The sequence below is a fragment of the Hypanus sabinus genome, chromosome 19 (assembly GCF_030144855.1).
Source record: "Hypanus sabinus isolate sHypSab1 chromosome 19, sHypSab1.hap1, whole genome shotgun sequence".
Taxonomy (NCBI): Eukaryota; Metazoa; Chordata; class Chondrichthyes; order Myliobatiformes; family Dasyatidae; genus Hypanus; species Hypanus sabinus.
In genome coordinates, this window is record NC_082724.1 from 71,341,442 (window position 1) to 71,364,744 (window position 23,303).

Genomic DNA, 23,303 nt, shown 5'->3' on the forward strand with positions numbered 1-23,303 from the left:
ATCTTTTGTCAGTATGGGAACCAAATTTTCAAAAATATATCATATTCATTTCTTAGATTGTATGTAAATTTTTCAAGTGGAATACAACTATGTATTTCATTATTCCAACGATCCATAGTTAAATATAAACCAGATTTCCAAGTAACTGCGATAACTTTTTTGGCTACTGCCAATGCAATTTTTATAAAATTTTTTCCGATACTTATTCAATTTAAGTTTCGGTATTGTCCCTTCAATGTCTCCTAATAAAAATAATACTGGACTAGGTGGGAGTTGTACTCCAGTAATTTGTTCCAATAAAAGTCTTAGATTTATCCAAAATGATTGAATTTTAAAACAAGAATGTAAATGTAGAATGTAAAAAAAGTACCAATTTCTTGATTACATCGAAAACATTGGTCAGACATATTTGAATTTAATCTATTTATTTTCTGTGGTGTTATATATAATTGATGCAAAAAATTATATTGTATTAATCTAAGTCAAACATTTATTGTATTTCTCATACTATCAGAACATAATCTTGACCAATTTTTTCCATCAATTTTAACATTCAAATCAGATTCCCATTTTTGTCTTGATTTATGAATTCTTGATTTAATTGTCTGTTTTTGAATCAAATTATACATACAAGATGTAATTTTAATTTTTCCTTTCTGAATTAATATTTCTATTTCACTAGGTTTTGGTATCAACACTGTTTGTCCCAGCTTTTCTCATAAATAAGCTTTTAATTGAAAATAACAAAAAAGGGTGTTATTTGATATTTTATATTTATTTTTTAATTGATCAAATGACATCAATATACCTCCTTCAAAACAATCACCTAGATATTTAATCCCCTTTTGGAACCAATTATGTAAAAGTTTATTATCCATTGTAAAAGGAATAAGCCTATTTTGAATTAAAGTTCTTTTTGCTAATAAAGATTTCTTTATCTCATCGTCCATATTTACCTTATTCCATAAATCAATCAAGTGTCTTAATATAGGCGATTCTTTTTTTTTCCCGTATCCATTTGAATTCCCATTTATATATAAAATCTGCTATTTTTGAGTTTAATAAGTGTAAATCATTGTATCGGGAGAATGAGATTCTCTGAAATTCTTCTGGACCCTGTCTCCCAGAGGTTTGCTGGGTGAGTAAGGACTTCCCAGTTACAGCTTACATGTGACCCAGTTTTAGCCAGTTGGTATAATATCTAACACAGTCAAACTAAAAGAAAGAGGAAAAAGGGAAAAAATATTTTCTGTTGCCAGAATGAAGCCTAACACAAACTGGATGAATAACATCTTATACTCGACAACTCAATGTCATGAATATGGAATGTTCCACTTTTAGGTAACTGGCTTTAATCCCCACCCCCCGCACCTTTCCTATCGATTCTCCTTTGTCCCTCCCATTTCAGTTCCCTTTCACACAAATCCCCAGCCCACCATTCACCATTTCCATCCCTTTCCCCATCCACTTCATGTGCAGCGTTCCTCTTCACCCATCTGCTTCTGGTTCTAATTGCCGTCAAATTCCCCCTAACGGTTTCCACTCTCATTTCCTTTATTAATCCTAATCCAGCACTGTAAGCACTTTGAGTTCCTGCTTTTCTCTCATCAGCAGTTGTCTCCTATCTTCATACTCCCCACAACCCATGGCACACTTATCTCCATCTGTTTCTCCTCCTTTTACCAGGCTCCATGTTTCATTCACCTGCTTCTATCTCCCTGACCCCCTCCCCTACCTGGTATTACTAGCTTGTCATCTTACTCCCCTCCTCAGTCCACCAACAGTTTCTTATCATTCCCCTTCTCCTACTCCTTCTATCTGCTAATGGTGAATATGTGTGAAACTAATAAAGCAAGTCACTATTTTAGGTGCAGGTAGTGTATGTCCTGGAATTAGGAAAAGGAATATCATTGGAATTCCAAACCTTCTTTCTCACCCCAACCAACTCTTCTTACCTGGTGCATTTTAGTTCCTGACATAGATCCACTGTGGTCTATCACAAATACAACATTTTTTGGAATCCTGGTTAAGTTAGCAGGTGCAAAATGGTGTACAAAATATCCATTTACAATCTGAAAAATATAAATAAAATCAAGCATTATCAGAATAAATCACCAGGGTCATCACAGGTTTTAACTTTAAAACTGTTTTTAAGTTACCTGAATGCTGCCAGCAGACAGGTCTCTATTGACATCATAACGTATGATGAAGTTTCCATCCAGAACTGTGTCGTGACAATCAGGGCACTTGCGCTGTTGCTCAAGTGTTGGTTTGAAGGAGACGTGTGCCTGAATGAAATAATGAACCAGTATTAATTTTGTATTGCTTTGGTCTTTACAATAAACCAAAAACAAAATGTTCATTGCTTTGTACCTTTGTTCCTCTTACAGTCTTTTCCACGAGGGAAGTCAGATTATGTGTTAGGAAACTGGAATCAACATCCAGAAAGGAAATGCCTTGTGGTTCAAAAATATGTACATCAATCTGGAAACAAGAATTCAAAGTGAAACCTATTCATCATAAACTGAGAAGGTCACAGTCAGTCAAAACTATAATATTAGGCAAGTGTGAATACACTTTGCAAGTTACCTGGAAGTGATTGACAAGCTGCTTGGGTTTCACTTGGATGTTCATTTCATACTTCCCTAGGTTACGTTTTAATAATTCTTCATAAATCAGTTCAAATGTGACTTTTTTGGTTGGTCCAATATTAACTGACACTTCAAACTTTTCTGTTTTCCTTCCTGATTTCCTTTGGGAATCAAAACAAAGATCAGACAGTAAGTGCTACATGCTAAGTAATGAATGGCCTTGTTCTCTTGATTTCCTATAACTTGTTAACTTCACACTTTCATGATAGGGGAGAGGACATGATTTGAGAGTTAGGGGGCAGGTTTAAGGGAAACACGACGGGGTATTTCTTTACTCAGAGAGTGATAGCTGTGTGGAATGAGCTTCCTGTAGAAGTAGTAGAGGCCAGTTCAGTTGTGTCATTTAAGGTAAAATTGGATAGGTATATGGACAGGAAAGGAGTGGAGGGTTATGGGCTGAGTGCAGGTAGGTGGGACTAGGTGAGATTAAGAGTTCGGCATGGTCTAGGAAGGCCAAGATGGCCTGTTTCCGTGCTGTGATTGTTATATGGTTATATGTGATGAGACTGCAAGGCAGACAGGGAAAAAGGTGCTCAAAATTTCCTTGAAGATGTGCAACATCCTCACCAGCTGCTGGGAGCCATTGGCCCACCACTGAACAATAAGAGGTAGTGCATCAGAAGCTTAAAGAAGCCCTTGCTAAGTAGTGGAAGGAGTACATCACTCCCAAACTAGTATCAGCCCCATCCGTGGCAGCCATTTTTTGTCCCATCGGTGGAAGAGCCGAATGTTCCAATACCGAACTTACTAAGTCACCTTTGAAATCAGTGTGGAAGTAAGTCACCCTCGATCCCAAACAACTGTCAAAGAAAAACAAGATGGGCGTCTTTTAAATAATGTTTAAAATGAGGCAGCTGAAGCAAACATTCAGTGCAGAATGCATTCCACCTGGACAGAGAACGTCCAAAGGGAAGACCCACAATGAGAAGTTAATAGTGCAATTGCATAGTGGTTAGCCTAACACTTTACAGAGTCAGCTGTAAGATCGGGTTCAATTCCCACTGCCCTCTGTAAGAAGTTTATATGTTCTCTCAGTGATAGCTGGTTTTGGTTTCCTCCCACGTTACAAGAGATGTTTGAGTTAGGTCAGTTACTTATAAACATGCTGTGTTGGTGCCAGAAGATTCTTTCTTTTCTTTCCAAAATTTCTGAACAACCTGGATCCTTGTACCAACTTCTTACCTTTTCTAGCTTTATTCATGACATTGACATAGACTATCTCAAAATATCCAGTTCTCTTACTCACCCTGTTACGTATCCCATAACTGGATAACTTACCAGCAAAGATAGAGAGGTCCGTTGAAGTCTGATGTCACTATTTTCAAACGTTTTTATTTATAAAGGGGCACAAAAGTAAGGTTAATACAAACATTCAGATAATGCACGTCATCAATACTCAATCTAAAGCGCGGGTATAGTAATAATCATCATTAAGAAGTAATCTCGACTGTTGTCTAGGGGATAATATATTGTCCGTTGGAAATATAAAAGTCACTCAGAAGTCTGCAGACTTTAGCCTTTTGGGGAATCGCTGGGTTTCACGTGTTTTAGAGGGATCGGTGAAAAACGGAAAAACTTGCCCGGGTCTTTATGAAGCCACTCCGTTAAATCAGGGGAACGTTGTTTCCCCGTTGTTAGTTCGAAGTCCTTCTCGGTATTATCAGCCACCCGCTCCCCAGGCAAAGGAGTTAGGAGCACACGTGGCGTTGAGTGGCTTCCAGCCACGGGAGCACTGAGCGAGGGTGTCCTTCGGGTGCGTTGCTGGCGTACTACCTCCTGCAGTCCTCTTTTATCTTGACTTGCAGAGTTGTAGATGTCCATCAAAGTAGGGTGATGCAATCTTCACCCCCACATTGCCCGAGGGTGTCCATATCCATGATAGCTGTCACATAGCTGGGACATGCACGTCACACAGGTGCCTCTAAGAACAATGGGCAAAACCGTTGCATTGTCTCTCACTTCCGAGACCCGAATTAATAGCGAACTTGCGATTCTCCGGAAGGAGGGGGCTGCTCCCGCTCCTTTGGCCCCTCAGAGCTGTGGTACTTTCGTAACAACCCTAACTTACCCTCCTTTGCACATGGAGCTGTTTACATGTGAAGTTATCATTAAACTTTCTGATAAAGGCAGCAGTGGCCTTGGGATTTGTTGAACTGACCTTCACTTCATGGAAGCTGGATTGCTGATCAAAGACAGCTTCTCAGTGGGCATGCTCTCCCCACCACAGCTCTCAACATTGCAATTTCCCAATTATAAAGTCCTCTTTGAGATATACAATCAGACTGTCCACATAGGCATACTCCTTCAGACCATGGTTGCTCATGGAATTTATTTCTCCCTATCATTCTATTCTCACCCCTCGACTCAGTTCTTTCACATATACTCTGATGCCAATTTGACAGTTTCCTCGCCTCACCTGTGCCAGATTTGGAATGAACGTCCAATCCATTGTGGGTTACTCTACACTGGATTGTAAGTTTCACTCGTTTTGAAAGGGAAAGCATCTGCATTTGACAGCATCACTGCAACCATTACCCTTTTCACACAAAGTCCTTCGATGTCCCCAAGGGCACCAAATGTAGACTCCTCTCCTAGTCTCGCACCATTTTTGGACATATATTGCCATCCCTTTATCATGCTTGGTCTAAATAGTAGAACTCCACCCAACAACATTATGGAAGTATCTCCTGCTAAAAGACCACAGTAGTTCAAGAAGATGAAACAACATCACCATCTCGAGGGCAATTAGGGACAAACAACAAATGCTGGCCTTTTCAGGTGTCAACATCCTAAAGTGAGTTAGAAGACCATAAAACTATAAGATATAGGAGCAGAATTAGGCCATTTGATCCATCAAGTAATTTCATCACAGCGGATCCAATTTTACTCTCAGTCCCAATCTCCTGCCTTCTCCCTGTAACCCTTCATGCCCTGCCCAAACAAGTATCTTCCCTAGATGTACATAAAGACTTGGCCTCCACTGCTGCCTGTGACAAATAATTCCACATATTCACCACTCTCTGGCTAAATAAGTTCCTCCTCAACTCTGTTCTAAAAGGACATCCCTCTATTCTGAGATTGTGTCTTCTGCTCTGGTCTTAGACTCTCCCACTATAGGAAACATGCTCTCCTCATCCACTCTACCAAGGACTTTCATCATTCAATAGGTTTCAATGAGGTCACCCCTCATTCTTCTGAATTCCAGTGAGTAGAAGCTCAGAACCATCAAAAACTCTTCACATGAGAAGTCATTTAATCCTGGAATCATTTTTATGAACTTCTTTTGAACGCTCTTCAGTTTCAGCACATCCTTTGGCACATAAAGGGCCCAAAACTGCTCACAATACTGCAAGTGAGGCTGCAGCAGTACTTTATAAAGTTTCAACATTACATCCTTTTTTTATGTTGTAGTTCTCTTGAAATGAAGGATAACATTGCATTTGGTTTCCTCACCACACACTCAACCTGCAAATTAATATTTTGGGAATCCTGCACAAGGACTTCCAAGTCCTTTTGCACCCCAGCTTTTTATATTTTCTCTCCATTTAGAAAATATTCAAACCTTCATTTCTTCTACTAAAATGCATGACCATACACGTCCCAACACTGTATTTCCTGTATCTCTCTACTTCCTCAAAACAGCCTGCCCTCTAACTATCTTCATGTCATCTGCAAATTTTGCAACAGTCATCAATTCCATCCTCCAAATCATTGACATATAACATAAAAAGAATTGTTCCCAACAAAGACACCTCTGGAACACCACTAGTTACTGGCAGCCAGCCAGAAAAGGCTCCTTATATATATTTGTCTCCTGCCAATCAGCCACTGACTTATGCATATGAGAATCTTTCCTGTAATACCATGGACTCATAGCTTGTTAAGCAGCTTCATGTTTGGCACCTTGTCAAAAGCCTTCTGAAAATCCAAGTACACAACATCAACTGATTCATCTTTGTCTATCCTGCTTGCTATTTCTTCAAATTAATTCCAACAATTTATCAAGCAGGATTTTTCCTTGAGGAAACCATGCTAACAATGGCCAGTTTTATCACATGCCTTCAAGTACCCTGAGATCTCATCTTTAAAAATCGACTCCAACATCTTCCCAACCACTGAGTTCAGACTAATTGGCTTATAGTTTCCTTTCTTCTGTCTCTTCCCATCTTGATGAGTGGAGTAACATTTGAAATTTTCCAGTCTTCCAGAACCATTCCAGAATCTAGTGATCCTTAAAAATGATTACTAATGCCTCCATGATCTCTTCATCCACCTCCTTCAGAACCCTGGGGTGTACATTATCTGATCCAGGTGGCTTATCTACCTTCAGACCTTTTAGATTCCCAGTAATTTTCTCTCTAGTTATGGTAACTTCATGTGCTTCATGCTCCCTGACAGCTGGAACTTCCACCCATACTGCTAGTGTCCTCCACAGTGAAGAATGAAGCAAAATACTTATTCAGTCTACACAGCTCAGGACACTAGTTACACCATGCCCAACCTATTGATTCCTATCTTTGTCTGAGATCTTAACAACATCTGCATCTGCAATAACTAACTCTTCTGGTACTCTAGTTCCCAACCCCCTGCAACTCTAGTTTAAACCCCACTGTGCAGCATTAACAAACCTTCCTGCTAGGATATTAGTCCCATCCAGTTCAGGTGCAAACATTTCTTCTGTACATGTCCCACCTTCCCTGGAAGAGAGCCCAACGATCCAAATTCTTATGACCTCCCTCCAACACCAACTCCTTAGCCAGGCATTAAACTGTATAATCTTCCTAGTCCTGGCCTCACTAGCATGTGGCAGGGGTAGCAGTCCTGAGATCACAAACTTAGAGGTGCTGCCTTTTTACTCAGCACCTAACACCCTGAACTTCAAAGTGTTCTCTTTAAAGCAAAGAAGCTACAGGAGGTTTGATGGAAATCATGATAGACTTAGAAAGGATTAATATTTTGAGAAACAAGAGAACATGGCCTCAAAGCAAAGTGAAAAGGTCTGGGTTATGTGAGGAGAATGTTTTTATGCAGAGGGTGGATTTGATCTGGAACCCATTGTTTGCATGGGTAGTAGAAAGGAAATCACTGAAGACTTTGAAAAGCAACTTAGATGTTAATTGAAAAAAGGTAACTTGCCATTCCTTAATGGGCTATCTGGCTTTTTGCCACGTCATATCATTTTTTTACTTCGATGAAATATCCAAGCATTTATTTATTGCATGGGGGCAGGGGAGTGCATACCGGTTCCAGCATTTTATTCTAATTTCTTTACAGTATAGCCTTATGTGGTCACTTTGACTGTATGAGAAACTGTTCTTACTTTACGATCCCTGCTGTCTGTCCCTGTGAAACTGCATGTTGGTACTGCTCCTCAGCCTCTTCTTTCTTTTTCACAGCTCCCACATATGTTACTCCATCCAGAGTCCTATGGAGGGAGAAATTATGTTGTTATTACATAATACTTCATTCCTTGGTCTATTTGTTTCAAAATATTTGCCAAAGTACAACTAAGATTTGTTACAGTCACATCATGTATTACAGTAGATATCTGCAAAATAATCACTTATTCCTGCTGTGAATAGAAAGTTGGGGATAGACCTCAGAATCAGAATCAGGTTCAATATTACCCACATAAGTCGTGAAATTTGTTGTCTTTGCAGCAGCAGTACAATGCAATACAGAATGTTAAACAAAAAACTGCACAGGAAGATGAAGGAGGACACCATTTCAAATGAATGACAGCCAGAGTCTTGACTCAAGCAAGAACAAGGGAAGAACAAGAATTTCTCCAAGTGTGGTTCTCTACAACAAACATGTTGACATAGATTTGGTATATGAACCCTTATGGAGAACAGAGAAACAATGACATCAACAATCAATGGTACTCCCGGGATCTGGTCAGTGAAGAAAACACTTCCAGTGGAGTTCCCTGAAAGCTAACCAATCAGAATCTTCTATTGCGAACCAGATCTCAATGTCTAGTCAGTATTCATTCAGACCACAGAGGAGTATATAAGCTGGCATTCTGAAGAGGCAACATCTCAACTGCGCACTGATAAAGGTTTCTCAACTGGAGCTGAAATGTCTGCAAACATTTTGCCAATTTCAGCAATCAACTAAACTTCCAAATTGACAACCCCAGAGTGAACAATATTCTGTAATATTTCAAAAAAACTCTGCATTACAGTAAAAGTATTTATCATTAAATAGTTAAATTAAATAAGTAGTGCAAAAAATTGTGATGGGTTCAATGTCCATTTAGGAATTGGATGGCAGAGGGGAAGAAGCTGTTCCTGAATCACTGAAGGTGTGCTTTCAGGCTCCTGTACCTCCTTCCTGATGATAGCAATGAGAATAGTGCATGTCCTGGGTGATGGGGGTCCTTAATGACAAATGCTGCCTTTCTGAGGCATTGCTCCTTGAAGATGTCCTGGATGCTATGCAGGCTAGAGCCCATGTTGGAACTGACTAAGTTTACAGCTTTCTGCAACTTCTTTTGAACCTATGCAGTAGCAGCCCCCTCCCCCACCCTGTATGAGACAGTGATGTAGCCAATTAGAATGCTCTCCATGGTAGAAATTTGTGAGTGTCTTTGGCGACATACCAAAGCTCCTCAAACTCCGAAAGAAGTATAGCCACTGTCATACATTCTTTGAGCTGCATGAATATGCTGGGCCCAGAATAGATCATCAGAGATGTTAACACCCAGGAACCTGAAATTGCCCACTCTTTTCACTTTGGATACCTCGCCTGAGAGCAGGTGTGTGTTCCTTCATCTTCTGAAACCTTTCTGAAGTCCACAATCAGTTCTTTGGTCTGATGGTGAATGCATGGTTGTTGTTGTGACACCACTCAACTAGTTGGTATATTTTGCTCTTGTACACCTTCTCTTCACTATCTGATATTCTACCAACAATAGCTGTGTAATCAATAAGTGTAGAGATGACATTTGAGCAGTGCCTAGACACACAGCTATGGGTGTAGAGAGAGTAGAGCAGTGGGCTAAGAACACACCCCTGTGGTGCACCAGTGTTGATCGTCAGCAAGGTGGAGATGTTATTTCCAATCTGCATAGATTATGGTCTTCTGGTGAGGAGCTACAAAAGCTTTGGAGCTGTTTGACTAGAACTGTAGGAATGATTGTGTTAAATGCTGTACTGTTGTCAATGAGCAACCTAAGTATTAGTATTGTCCAGGTGACGGTTCCTCAGGGTTGCCGTAGCCAGGGGTGGTAGTGGGGACAAGTTCCCACTATCTATTAAATGCTCCCCCAATGGTGTGTTCCTCAAACAGCCTCTGACAACCAAATCCAGCTCCTGGCCTTCACATGTGGCTTTGCTACTAAGTCTGACAGAACTGTTTCTACTGACAGAGTAAAGGGCAAAAACAGGCTACTGGTGCCTTAAAACCAGTTGCTTTGGACAGATGGGGCTCATCAGCCATGGTTGGCAGCTCATCGAGGAGAATGAAAACTCTGATCTCAAACCTCCACTGCCTTGCAGCTATACCCACTCATGGGGAAGGCTTCGGGAGTAAACCCTGAGGGAAAAATCTAGAGTTGGAGTCCCTAAGGTAGTTCTACATTGAGTTCAATGCTGACTGGCAACTCCTGCGATGCTGCTGGTACCAAACTGTATCAGTCTCTGCCGTTCCTTTGGTTCATCAGTTGTGTGGAGAGGGGGAGCTTGCTACATGGGCGACAGCTTGCTCTCCATATCACACAGCCCTGACTTGCATATCTAGACATCTAGATTGCAACGTCCATGGTCAAATCTGGCTGATGGAGACCTCAGCTCAACAGTTCAGCAGTCCAGGTGATCCAAGTCCATGTAGAAAAAGCCAATGAGATCACACCCACTGTAGACCTATTGTGTTGTAGACCAAATCTGTAGTTCATTGTATTTTTAACTAATATAGGCATCTCATGGAACTTCCTCATTTTAGTTATTAGATGTACTGATTTTTCATGATTCCATTTATTCTATCCAAGAAGGTATCAATAACGGCAGATCCATCACACAAGCATTTGATACCAGGCTATATGAAGAAATTATGGCACTTGACTAAGGCTTGATAAAACAGCCAGATTTTAAGAACAAACAAAAGACATTCTGCGGATTTTCACCCGGCAACGTTGACTATACTTTTTTCCGGGGTGCTGCCTGGTCTGATGAAATCCAGCATTTTGTGTGTGTATTATTTCAGATTTTAAGAATATCCTTTTCAGAGGTGTGAAAATTTTGTATGAAAATTCCAACCATTTAATGGTTAATATATATCCAGGTAATTATATTATGATTTTCTTAACATTCATTTGGGTATTTTGTAGAATGACATTGGGTGGATACTGCAAAAAGTTGCAGATATAGAAAATAGCTGTGAAGGATAAATTGGAAATAGAGGATAATGCTGAGGAAAAGTGATTAAGATCCCAGGCTCACAACAGCATCTAGGAACCAGTGAGTAAGGAAGAAGAATTTCAGAACCAGGAATGCCAGTGCAAGAGTAATTGAGTTTCTGCAAGCTGTGAAAATATATAACAATTTGAAAGAACTAAATGGTACTTAGGACAGAGAGGAGCCAGAGTGAAAATGGAACAGGATCTTGGGCATGAGAAAATGGACTGGAATTGCAGCAGAACTCCAGATATTAAATGGAGTCAGTCTTGAAGCAGAATCTTGACCCAAAATACTGAATATCCCTCTGCCTCCAGATACTCTGCTCAACCTGTTGAGCTCCCACATCAGTTTTAGTTTTAAAAATCTAGCAAATATCAGAGAAAAAGAGAAGCAGCAGGCTGGCCATTTCTAAATTCAACTAAATTAATATCAACTGCAAATATTATGAAAAATATTACTATATTATATAAAGATATAACATAGGAGAGATTACATCCTTCCCATCTTGCAGCATGGTTCTCTTCAATCTTATTCTATCATTTCATTCCTTACTTTATTAGGAGTTTGAAGGGATTTGCTATGTCAACAAATACACTCAAAAACTTCTATAGTTGTACCGTGGAGAGCATTCTGACAGGCTGCATCACTGTCTGGCATGGAGGGGCTACTGCACAGGACTGAAAGAAGCTGCAGAAGGTGCAGAAGCTGCAGACACTCCCTCAGTACAGTCCCTCTGACAGTTTGGCACTCCCTCAGTACTGACATTCTGACAGTGAGACACTCCTTCAGTAATGTCCCTCTGACAGTGTGACACTCCGTTAGTACTGTCTCTCTAACAGTGTGACACTCCCTCAGTATTGTCCAACAGTGTGTCGCACCCTCAGTACTGTCCCTCTGACAGTGTTACACTCCCTCAGTAATCTCCCTCTGACATTGTTACACTCCCCCATTACTGTCCCTCTGACAGTGTGACACTCCCGCAGTACTGTACCCTGACAGTGTGACACTCCCTCAGTACTGTCCCTCTGACAGTGTGTCGCTCCCTCAGTACTGTCCCGCTGACAGTGTGACACTCCCCAGTAGTTTCCCTCTGAGTTTCAAACACTCCCTCAATTCTGTCCCTCTGACAGTTTGACACTCACTCAGCACTGTCCCTCTGATAGTTTGACACTCCCTCAGTATTGACGTTCTGACAGTGAGACACTCCTTCAGTAATTTCCGTCTGACAGTGTGACACTCCGTTAGTTCTGTCTCTCTGACAGTGTGACACTCCCTCAGTACTGTCCCTCTGACAGTGTGACACTCCCCCAGTATTGTCCCTCTGAGTGTGTCCCTCAGCTTCATCTTGAGCACTAGCCTACAAATTACCCAGGACATCTTTAGGAAGTGGTGTCTGATTAAGGACTTCCAGCACCCAGGGCATGCCCTTTTCTCACTGTTACTATCAGGTAGGAGGTACAGAAGCCTGAAGGCACACCCTCAGTGATTCAGGAACAGCTTCTTCCCCTTTGCCATCCGATTCCTAAATGGACTTTGAAGCTTGGACACCACCTCATTTTTTTTAATATATAGAAGAAGGGTTCATAAGACATTGGAGAAGAATTAGGCCATTCATCCAATTGAGTCCACTCCATCATCTCATCATGGCTGATCTTGGATTCCATTCAACCTCACACACCTGCTCTCTTACCATATCCCTTGATGCCCTAACCAATCAGGAGTCTACCAAATTTTGCTTTAAGTATACCCACGGACTTGGCTTCAACTGTAGCTTGTGGCAGAGCATTCCATAGATTCATTATTCTTGGGCCAAAAGAGTTCCTCTTTACCTCTGTTCTAAAATGTTACCTTTCAATTTTTAGGCTGTGCCCTCTCATTCTGGAGACCTTCACCGGAGGAAACATCCACCCTATCTTGTCCTTTCAATAATCAGTAGGTTTCAATGAGATCCCCATGCATTCTTCTAAATTCCAGTGAGTACAGACCCAAAGCTACCAAACCCTCTACATATGTTAACCCCTTCATTCTTGGAATCACCCTTGTGAACCTCCTCTGGACTCTCTTTAATGACAACCCATCCTTTCTGAAATAAAGGGCCCAAAACTGTTGACAATCGCACTGGAAGTGCGGCCTCACTAGTGACTTATAAAGGCTTAACATTATCTCCTTGTTTTTATATTCTATCCCCTTGAAATAAATGTCAACATTGCATTTGCCTTTTTTACCACAGACTCAATCTGCAGATTAACCTTCTTTGCACAAAGTTCCTAAGTCCCCCTGCAACTCTGATGTTTGAACCTTCTCCCCAGAAAGATAATAGTCAGCACTATTGTTTCTTTTACCAAAATGTATTATCATACATTTCCCAACACTGTATTCCATCTGTCACATTTTTTGCCCATTCTTCTAATTTGTCTGAGCCCTGTTGCAATCTCATTGCTTCCTCAACTGATTCAGAATCAGGTTTATTATCATCGGCATGTGTCGTGAAATTTGTTAACTTAGCAGCAGCAGTTCAATGCAACACATAATATAGAAGAAAAAAAATAATAATAAATAAGTAAATCAATTAAGTATATTGAATAGATTAAAAACCATGCAAAAACAGAAATAATATATAATAAAAAATTGAGGTAGCATTCAAGGGTTCAATGTCCTCAATGTCCATTTAGGCATCGGATGGCAGAGGGGAAGAAGCTGTTCCTGAATCGCTGAGTGTGCCCCTTCAGGCTTCTGTACCTCCTACCTGATGGTAACAGGGAGAAAAGGACATGCCCTGGGTGCTGGAGGTCCTTAATAATGGATGCTGCCTTTCTGAGACAATGCTACCTACCCCTCCACCTGTCCTCATATCATCTGCAAACTTTGTCAGAAAGCCATGAATTTCACTATCTAAATCACCAACAAACAATATGAAAAGTAGTGGTCCCAATACTGACCCCAGAAGAACACCACTAGTCACTGGCAGACAACTTGAAAAGTCCCCCTTTATTCTCACTCTTGTGTCCTGCCTGTCAGCCATCCCTCTATCCAGGCCAGTATCTTTCCTGTAATGCCATGAGATTTTATCTTGTTAAGCAGCCTCATGAGTGGCACCTCATCAAATGTCTTCTAAAATTCCAAGTAAATGACACCCACTACCTCTTCTTTGTCCACCCTGGTTGTTACTTCCTCGAAAAACTCTAACAAATTTGTCAGGCAAGATTTCCCTTTACAGAAACCATGCTAAATTTGACATATTTTGTTATTAGTCTCCAAGTACACCAAAATCTCATCCTTAATAATGGACTCCAATGTTTTCCCAACCACTGAGGTTAGGCTAACTGGCCTATAATTTCCTCTCTTTTGCCTTCCTCCCTTCTTAAAGAGTGGAGTGAAATTTGCAATTTTCCAATCCTCCGGGAGCATGACAGAATCAAGTGATTCTTGAAAGATCATGACCAATGCATCTATAATCTCTTCAACAGCCTCTCTCAGAACTCTGGGTTATAGTCATATAATGAATGAGCCAATATTTTCTCCAATTGCTGGAAATAGTCCCTGTACTAAACTGTTCCTTATTAGAGCTAAAAGCTAATTAGAAAATATCTGGAAATTCTGATAATTTCTTGAGGAGAAATTGAGAATGTTTGATCATATACTGCAGATGAGTTCCTCTGTTGACTCTGAATGAGCCATTTTTTTGTTTTTAACAGTCTGACTGCCAAAATGATATATGTTTCTCTCAGCTGATGGTAACAGTCTGTTCCTCCATACTATTTTCCATGAGCACCAAACTCCACCCCACCTCCATCTCACTCCTTCATTTAAGTTGTCGTGCTTTAACCTTCCTCTCATCTTCACCCTGCCAAGGTTCTTTTCTGTTGCCTCTCTAATTTACCCTCTCTATTTTAGATGAATACCAATAGAAAGTAAGGGTGACAAGACTGCTGTTGCAAAGTACTGATACACCTGGCAACACACACTAAATGCGGGTGGAACTAAGCAGGTCAGGTAGCATCTATGGAAGGGAATAAACAGTTGGTGCTTCAAGCTGAAACCTTCCATCAGGACTGGAAAGGAGCGATGTACCCAAAAGTTTCTGTCCATTGTAAACAGCAGATGTTTTGGGGAATGGAGCGCAAACGTTAGCAGTTAGTGGGACACTATTACATCTTGCTGGAGTTGGAGTTCAGAGTTAGATTTCAGTGTCCCCTGTCAGGAGTCTCTGTAAGTCCTCCTCATGGAGTGTGTGGATTTTCCCTGGGTGCTCTTGTTTCCTCCCCCAGGTGAGTAGATTAACTGGTCATTGTAAATCATTACAGCATGGCTCGAAGGGCCAAAAGGACTGACTCTGTCCTGTGTCACTAAGTAAATAAATAAGTAATGAGCATGATCTGTGAAGAATTCCTGATGAGGCCATATTTGTGATTTGGCAGAATCTCTGGTTACAACTCGCAAAACAGAAGCAAATGTAAAATCATCCCAGAAGCTGTGGAAGGCTGTTTCTGCTGAAGGCCACAGAGAAAGTTACAACAAACAAAAATAGCCTTTTGAAACACTGAAATTTAGAATAAATATAATTTAGTTTGAAACTCAATATCAATTAACGGAACTTTAATGGTTTAGAGGTCAGATTCACGCCTAGATATATAACATCTCCAACAGAAACCATTATTTACTAATTAAATGAAACTAATGCAGTCAGTTTTTGAGTCTGAATTGAATCTGCAGGTATGCTGTGTTCAATGAACCGGGGGCCTTGACTTTTCCTGGAATTGCAAACAGGAGCATTTTGTTCGTAGCGCACATTGAGCAGTTTAACCAGGAGGTCATCTTCACTGTGGCCAGTTGATATTTGTCAAGCAACAACAATATGTCATTTGAAAACCACATTCTTGGCTTTGAACACAATATGACTCAGCATTTATGACCCTGAATGTCTATTTGTGAGAAATCGCTTTTTCAGAAATTAACTAGAGGAGTGAATGCATTTTTATAGTGATTTATAGCAGGTCAAATTCTCCCCTGTCAGATGAAGCAGCATGCTTTCAGTGATGATATCCATTAGGCCTCATTCCTATGTTTCCAGCCTTCAGTTGCAGACAGGCAAAGAGGAAGTGGTCTATGGTCTCCGAACCCCTTACAACTTAAAGAAAGTAGGGAGTTTTGAGGGCGTCTCCTGAGAGGGACTAGATGGTCCAGGGCAAGAGTGCTCAAAGCTTTTCTCGTATCAACTGCTACAGCATTCCTGAGAGCCATAAGAAAAAGTGACTGAATAAGCTTGAATGTTTCTCCTTTCTTCTCACCATCTGGACCTCTTCAAGCCTGAAAATGACTTCAAATGTCACTGAGGTCCTACTAATATAGTAGGAAACCAAAATACTTGCCCATGATGCCAGTGCTTGTTGCTTCCTTGCAGAGGACTGGAATGAGGCAAATGACTAATGTAATGGTTTTGACTACTCAACTGCCTGTATTCCATGATCACAGTGATTCATAAGTTGCAATGCATCATCTTCTTACAAATCTCTGCCCTTTCCAATTTTACTTGTGGCTGTTCGCACCCCATTTAATGTAACTGATAGTTTGTCACCAGTGCTGTTCCCTCAGTAATTCACCAGAATAAAAACACTGACAACAGCTTCTAAAAAAACAAACTCAATTAATTAAAAATATCATATCAGAAATATAATTGCGAGTCCCCCGGAATCCTAAACTGCTTATTAATAGATCTGGCAATTTCACAAATTTAACAGTGAATGGGCAGCCAGCAATAATGGTTTTGTTACTCGTCTGTCATAGAATGTCATGAATAGTACATTTAGTAACAATGATCACAAATTACTATTACTTACTAAAAATAAGTCAAACCTCACGACTAGACATATAGCAGTGCCACAATCCACTCTTATAAAATAAACTCCTTAGGCAGAAAATTCCAAGTTCTTTTTGATTCTTTCTCTTCACGTTAGATGGCAAACTTACACACGAAGCATTTAGTAAAGCTTTCTCAAAGAATATATAAATGATCCCTGCTGTAAATATGTTTAATAGGTTCTTCAGATTTTTCTTGCTCCTTAAATTAACCTTGGTCATATTTTTGGTATTGGTATTACTTTATATATTACTTTATACTCTCAGACATACAAGATACAGTGAAGAACTTGCCTTGCATGCTGGTTTTACTGTTTAATAATATAAAATTGCTGCTGAGTACCTCTTTTAAGCTTATTAGTAAACTGAACTGAATAAGCTGATACGCACATGCTGAAGTTGGTGATGAAGGCAGTTGAGGGTAGGTCTATCTCGAAGAAGGCTTCCCTGGATGCATTAGCTCGATTTACCACTCGGCTAATTATCACATTGTGAGCAAACCGTGAGGTTATTTTGGAATCGATCTTCATGCTGTAGATTTCAAGCTCCCTCAGAGGCTAAAGGAGATCAGAAGGTGGGAGGGGTGGGGGTTAGGAGGGTGGGATGTGGGATGGGGAATGTTACAATGAGAACTACTGAGAAAAAACAACTAGAAAGATCAGAAGTAAATCATTGCATTGTTATCAATGGTAATGTTAGAAGTAAAAATAGCACCAAGCAAGATGAATCTAACGGATTGACAACCAATGATTATTGTACCCATAACATACAGAGGGGCAGGTGCACTTCACAATCAACCCCTTAGCTTTACACTGGAGAAGGATGCGTACAAATTGCAAAATCATTTATTTGTGTGGGCTGGGTTGTGGAAAATCTTATTAGATAGGTGAGTTATTACTTCATTTTGATGCATTTAATAATTTGCTCATATTTTAAGGTGTTGGTAATTAAACTTTGAGTAATTTGATCTATTTGAAAATTTTGCAAACATTTAAAAATGATTCCAAATATTTCAACTATGATGAGCTAGAACATAGAATAACGATTAAGACAGCACAGGAGAGGCTCTTAGGCCCATGGTGTTGTGCTGACCCGATTAATCAGAATCAGAATTGGAGTCAGGTTCATTATCACTGGCATGACATTAAATTTGTTAACTTAGCACCAGCAGTCCAATGCAATACATAATGTAGAAGAAGAATGGAAAAAATAATAAATAAATAAGTAAATGGTTATCTATAAATCAGCAAATTTATCGACAGCTTTTGAGCTATGCCTGGCCACCCAGTCATGTGTATAGAGAGAGTAAAGCAGTGGGCTAAGCACACACCCCTGAGGTGCACCAGTGTTGATTGTCAGCGAGGAGGAGATATTATCATCAATCCGCACAGACTGTGGACTTACAGTTAGGAAGCTGAGGATCCAATTGCAGAGGGAGGTACAGAGGCCCAGGTTCTGTAACGTCTCAATCAGGATCGTGGGAATGATGGATTTAAATGCTGAGCTATAGTCGATGAACAGCATCCTGACGTAGGAGTTTGTGTTGTTCAGGAGGTCTAAAGCCATGTGGAGAGCCATTGGGATTGCATCTGCCGTTGACCCATTGACCTAATCCTTCTTGCCCACACATTGGCCATATCCCTTTCTTCTCTGAATATTCTTGTGCCTAAAATTCTCCTATGCTACTTGCCTCTACCACCACATTTTCTAGCACATTCCAGGCTTTTTAAAAAGCTTGCTTTCCAAATTACTGTTGTATCTTCTCCCTCTCACCTGAAATATTAGTAGTAGATATTTCAATCCTGTGTGAAGAGATTGCCTGTCCATCTATGCCTCGGATAGTTTATAAACTTATCAAATCTCCCTTCAGATTCTACTGTTCTAAAGAAAGCAGCCCATCTTGGCCAACCTCTCCCCATAGCACAGATCCTTCAAACCAGACAATATCCTCAACACCATCTCTAAAGTCCCCACATCCCTCCTATAATGAAGTGATCAGAAATAAATGCAATCCTCTAAATGTGGTTGAGCCAGAGTTTTATAAACCTCTAATATAACTTGTTGGTTCTTCAACTCAATGTCTCAACTAATGAGGGCAAGCATGCCATACACATCGTTTATTACCCTATCAACCCATCTGGTGACTTTTAGGGAGCGATGCATCTGGACCCCCAAGATCCCCCTGCTGCTAATGCTACTGAGCCTCCTGTCAAATAACTGTGTACAGAATGGAACTAGCCCTTTGAGCCGTACCACCTAGCAACCCACCGAATCAACCCTAACCTAATCATGGGACAACGTACAATGACCAATTAACCTACTAACCGGTATGTTTTGAACTGTGGAAAGAAACTGGAGCATCTGGAGGAAACCCATGTGCACACGGAAAGGATTGTCCAAACTTGCTTACTAAGGACACCTGAACTGCAATGTTCCTAGCTGTAATAGTGTCACACTAACGATTGCACTACAGTGGCACCCTGTACTGTACTGTGCAAAAGTCTTAGGCACCCTAGATTTTTTATGTGGTTTCAGCTTGTATGGCCTCCACAGAGCTCTGCTCTCAATATCGTTGAGTCTGTCTGGGATTACCTGGAGAAACAGAAGCTAACGAGACAGACAAAGTCTGCAAAAGAACTCTGGCAAGTTGTCAATGCTTGGAACAATATAGCAGCTGATTTTTTTTATAACACTGCGCAATAGAGTATTGATGCAGTTTTAAAGGCAGAGGTTGGTCACACCAAATATTGATTTGATTTAGTTATTTACCATTTATAGCAATTTTTTTGTTATTTAGAAACTTTTCATTTCATTATTTTTGGAAGTATCTTTGCTTAACAAAACTTTTTTTCATGTGCTTAAGACCTGCACAGTACTGTAATTGAAACTGATCTATATGCTGCTGTACCCTTTGGCAATCTTCTTGGCATTTCACGATGTCACTAATCTTTGTGCTGTCTGCAAAGGCTATTAGGAGTTTCTGGGCAATGCCTCAGGAAAGGACCCTTGGCTCCTACTTGCATCTCAGAGCCCACTCCATGTTATTGGATGCCCCTTGGAGGCAGTTCAAAGTTCAAAGTAAATTTTTCATTAAAGTATGTATATGTCACCATATACTACCTTGGGGTTCATTTTCTTGTAGGCATTTACGGTAGAACAAAGAAATACAACCGAATAAATAAACTCTACCCATAAGCAATGGCTGACCAACAATCAATGTGCAAAAGTCTAGTAATTTTGTGAGTTGTCTGTGAAACATTGCTGTGCATCAGCAGCGCCATGTTGACTTTACCTATCTGGTTCATTTTGCCTTCTGCATAATGGGGCACTGTAAGTAATAGGTCCTCGTACTACTCTGGACAACCCTGACCAAGAATTTTATTATGAATGGTGATGGGGTTTGAATAGTATAAAGCAATTAAAATAAATCCAATCAAATCATTATTCAGAGAAAGAAGAGAACTGGGAGAAATATTATGACCCAGCATAATGAAAATGAATGGACATACTAAATGAAATAGATAAAGTCAGAGAAATCAAACCTACTGTTCTTCTGTGGTCCACTGTGCTCCTCTTCTGTTCCCAGCCAAGAAAAGGATGAACAAACATGTTAATGTTACAATACACCTGCATTATGCACACAAGTTATACATTGAGGCAACTGGAATCAGTTACATCCCAAAGAAAAGACGTATTTGTTTTTAGGAAAGTAAACATAGTGTACTGTCCAGTAAAGCTTTTGATTCTCTGTTATAAAATATGTTGTACAGGCCTCCTCTTACTGATAGCTGGGAATATGTGGTTGTAAAAAGTACTTAGAATGGTTGTTAAAACCTGCTGGTGACAGAAACTCCAGGAAAATGCGAAAAAGACCACAGATGCTGGAAATCTGGAGCAAATCACAAGGTGCTGGGGCCACATCTCTGGAGGGAAATAGGCAGTTAATACTTTGGGTTGAGACCCTTCTTCAGAGCTGGAAGCAATGTGGGGGGAAGACAACCAGTATAAAAAGCAAGGTGGGGAAGACAGCCAGTATAAAAAGCAAGGTGGGGAAGACAGCCAGTATAAAAAGGTAGGAGGAAGGGCTGGAGTGAGAGCTGGTGGATGATGGGTAGATCCAGGTGCTGGGATGGTGTGGTGGGAGGAGCTGCATTTGCTGATTGTCAGGTAGAGGAGAGGGAGAATAGGAATGATGTAAGAAGCTGGGAAATGATAGGTGGAAGGGAGGAAGGGCTGAAGAAGATGGAGTCTGATAGAAGTGAATAGTAGACCATGAGTGAAGAGAAGGAGGTGAGGTGGGTACTTGAAGGAGGAATTGTCTATCAACTACACGTTCTTCCGTATGGAACACATCCTCACCTCCTTCCCTTTATTCCATGGTCCACTGCCCTCTCCTATCAGATTCCAGTTTCTTCAATTGTTTGTCACTTCTATCTTCCCCCTCTGGCCCAGCCTGTTACATCATTCCCACTTCCCCATTGCCTATCTTCCCTCACTCACCTGGGTTCGACGATCACAGGCCAGTTCTCATTTTCCCACCTTCAGCCTATCTTCCCCAACTCACCTCAGTGTAATAGGATTGCCATCATTTTTAACAACATGAAAGAAATCAGGAAGGCTAAAGGAAGGGATGAAGTTGTTCTGGCAGTCAGGGTGAAGGATAATCCTGAGAGATTCTACAGGTATATTAAGAACTAAAGGACAGCAAGAGATAAAGTTGGTCCTCTAGAAAACCAAAATGGTAATCCATGTCTGGAGCCAAAAAACATGGGGGAGATCTTAAATAACTTCTTTGCATCTGTAATTATTTAGGAGGTGGTCACAGAGTCTATGGAAGTGAGACAAAGGGGCATCAACTTCATGGACCTTGTATAGATTACAGACTGTGAAGTAAATCAGAATGGATAGATCCCCAAGGTGTTCCCTCGGATCCTATGGGAGGCAAGTGTAGAGGTTGTCGGGGCCCAGATCCCTTAGAACACCAACACTCTTCGAATGAAAAGTATTCTGCTTTCATGTTTTATTTCAGAGGTACTTAAATAATACTCAGTGATGGGAAGGTACCAGAGGATTGGCGGAGAGCCAAAGTTGTTTTGCTGTTTGAAAAAAGCTCTAAACATAAACATAGGCCAGTGAGTCTAACATCAGCTGAGGGGAAGTTATTGGAAGGAGTACTGAGGGGATGGATATATACTGTAAGTACTTGGACAGACATGGACTGATTAGGGACTGTCAGCATGGCTTTGTGGATGGTACACCATGTCTTGCCAAACTTATAGAGTTTTTTGAGGAAGTTACCAGGAAAGTGGATGAAGGCAAGGCAATGGATGTTGTCTGCATGGGATTTGTCCGTGTCCCACATGGGTGGTTGGTCAAGAAGGTTCAGTCACTCGGCATTCAAGGTGAGGTAGTAAACTGGATTAAACAATGGCTTTGTGGGCCACAGGGATCAGTGCTGGGTCCTTTGTTGTTTGTCATCTCTATCACTGATCTGGATGATAATATGGTTAACTGGAACAGCAAATTTGCAGATAACACCGAGAGAGGGGGTGTAGTGGACACTGAGGAAGGCTATCATGGCTTGCAGAGGGACCTGCATCTGCTGGGAAAATGGGCTGAAAAATGGCCGATGGAATCTAATGCAGACAAGTACAAGGTGTTGCACTTTGGTAGGACCAACCAGGGTAGGTCTTGCATGGTGAATGGTAGGGCACTGAGGACTGGGGTGGAACAAAGGGATCTGGGAATACAGGACCACAATTCATTGAAAGTGGTGTCACAGGTAGATAGGATTGTTAAGAAAGCTTTTGTCACTTTGGCCTTCATAAATCAAAAGTATTGAGTACAGGAGATGGGATGTTGTGTTGAAGTTGTACAAGACATTGTTGAGGCCTGATATGGAGTATTGAGTGCAGTTTTGGTCACCTACCTATAGGAAAGATGTAAATAAAGTTGAAAGAGTACAGGGAAAATTTATCAGGAATTTGCCAGGTCTGGAGGACCTGAGTTATAAGGAAAGGTTGAATAGGTTAGGACTGCGTGGCTTGGAACATAAAAGATTGAGAGGAGATTTGATAGAGGTATACAAAATTACGAGGGTTATAGATAGGGTAAATGTAAGCAGGCTTTTTCCACTGAGGTTGGGTGGGACTCCAATCAGAGTTCATGGGTTAAGGGTGAAAGGTGAGAAGTTTAAAGGGAACATGAGAGGAAACTTCTTCACTCAGAGGGTTGCGAATGTCTGGAATGAGCTGCCAACACAGGTGGTGAATGCAAGCTCAAATGCGAGCACAAGTGGTGTTGCGAAGTTTGGATAGGTACATGGACGACAGGGGTATGGAGGTCTATGGTCCGGGTGCAGGGCAATGAGATGAGGCAGTTTAAATAGTTTTAGCAT

At 40.8% G+C, this 23,303-nt stretch overlaps 1 protein-coding gene across 1 annotated transcript in view; it reads right to left on the reverse strand.

The window, feature by feature from the left end:
* LOC132377870 (inter-alpha-trypsin inhibitor heavy chain H3-like) overlaps window positions 1-23,303 on the reverse strand; it is a 162,039-nt gene that overhangs the window by 137,695 nt on the left and 1,041 nt on the right. Inside the window, exons 2-8 of the mRNA XM_059944307.1 lie at window positions 20,453-20,533; window positions 17,297-17,463; window positions 7,972-8,076; window positions 2,590-2,752; window positions 2,374-2,484; window positions 2,160-2,288; window positions 1,956-2,072 (exon numbers count right to left, since the gene is read on the reverse strand). Coding sequence (XP_059800290.1) covers window positions 1,956-2,072; window positions 2,160-2,288; window positions 2,374-2,484; window positions 2,590-2,752; window positions 7,972-8,076; window positions 17,297-17,463; window positions 20,453-20,533 — 873 coding nt within the window. The remainder of the gene's footprint in view (window positions 1-1,955; window positions 2,073-2,159; window positions 2,289-2,373; window positions 2,485-2,589; window positions 2,753-7,971; window positions 8,077-17,296; window positions 17,464-20,452; window positions 20,534-23,303) is intronic.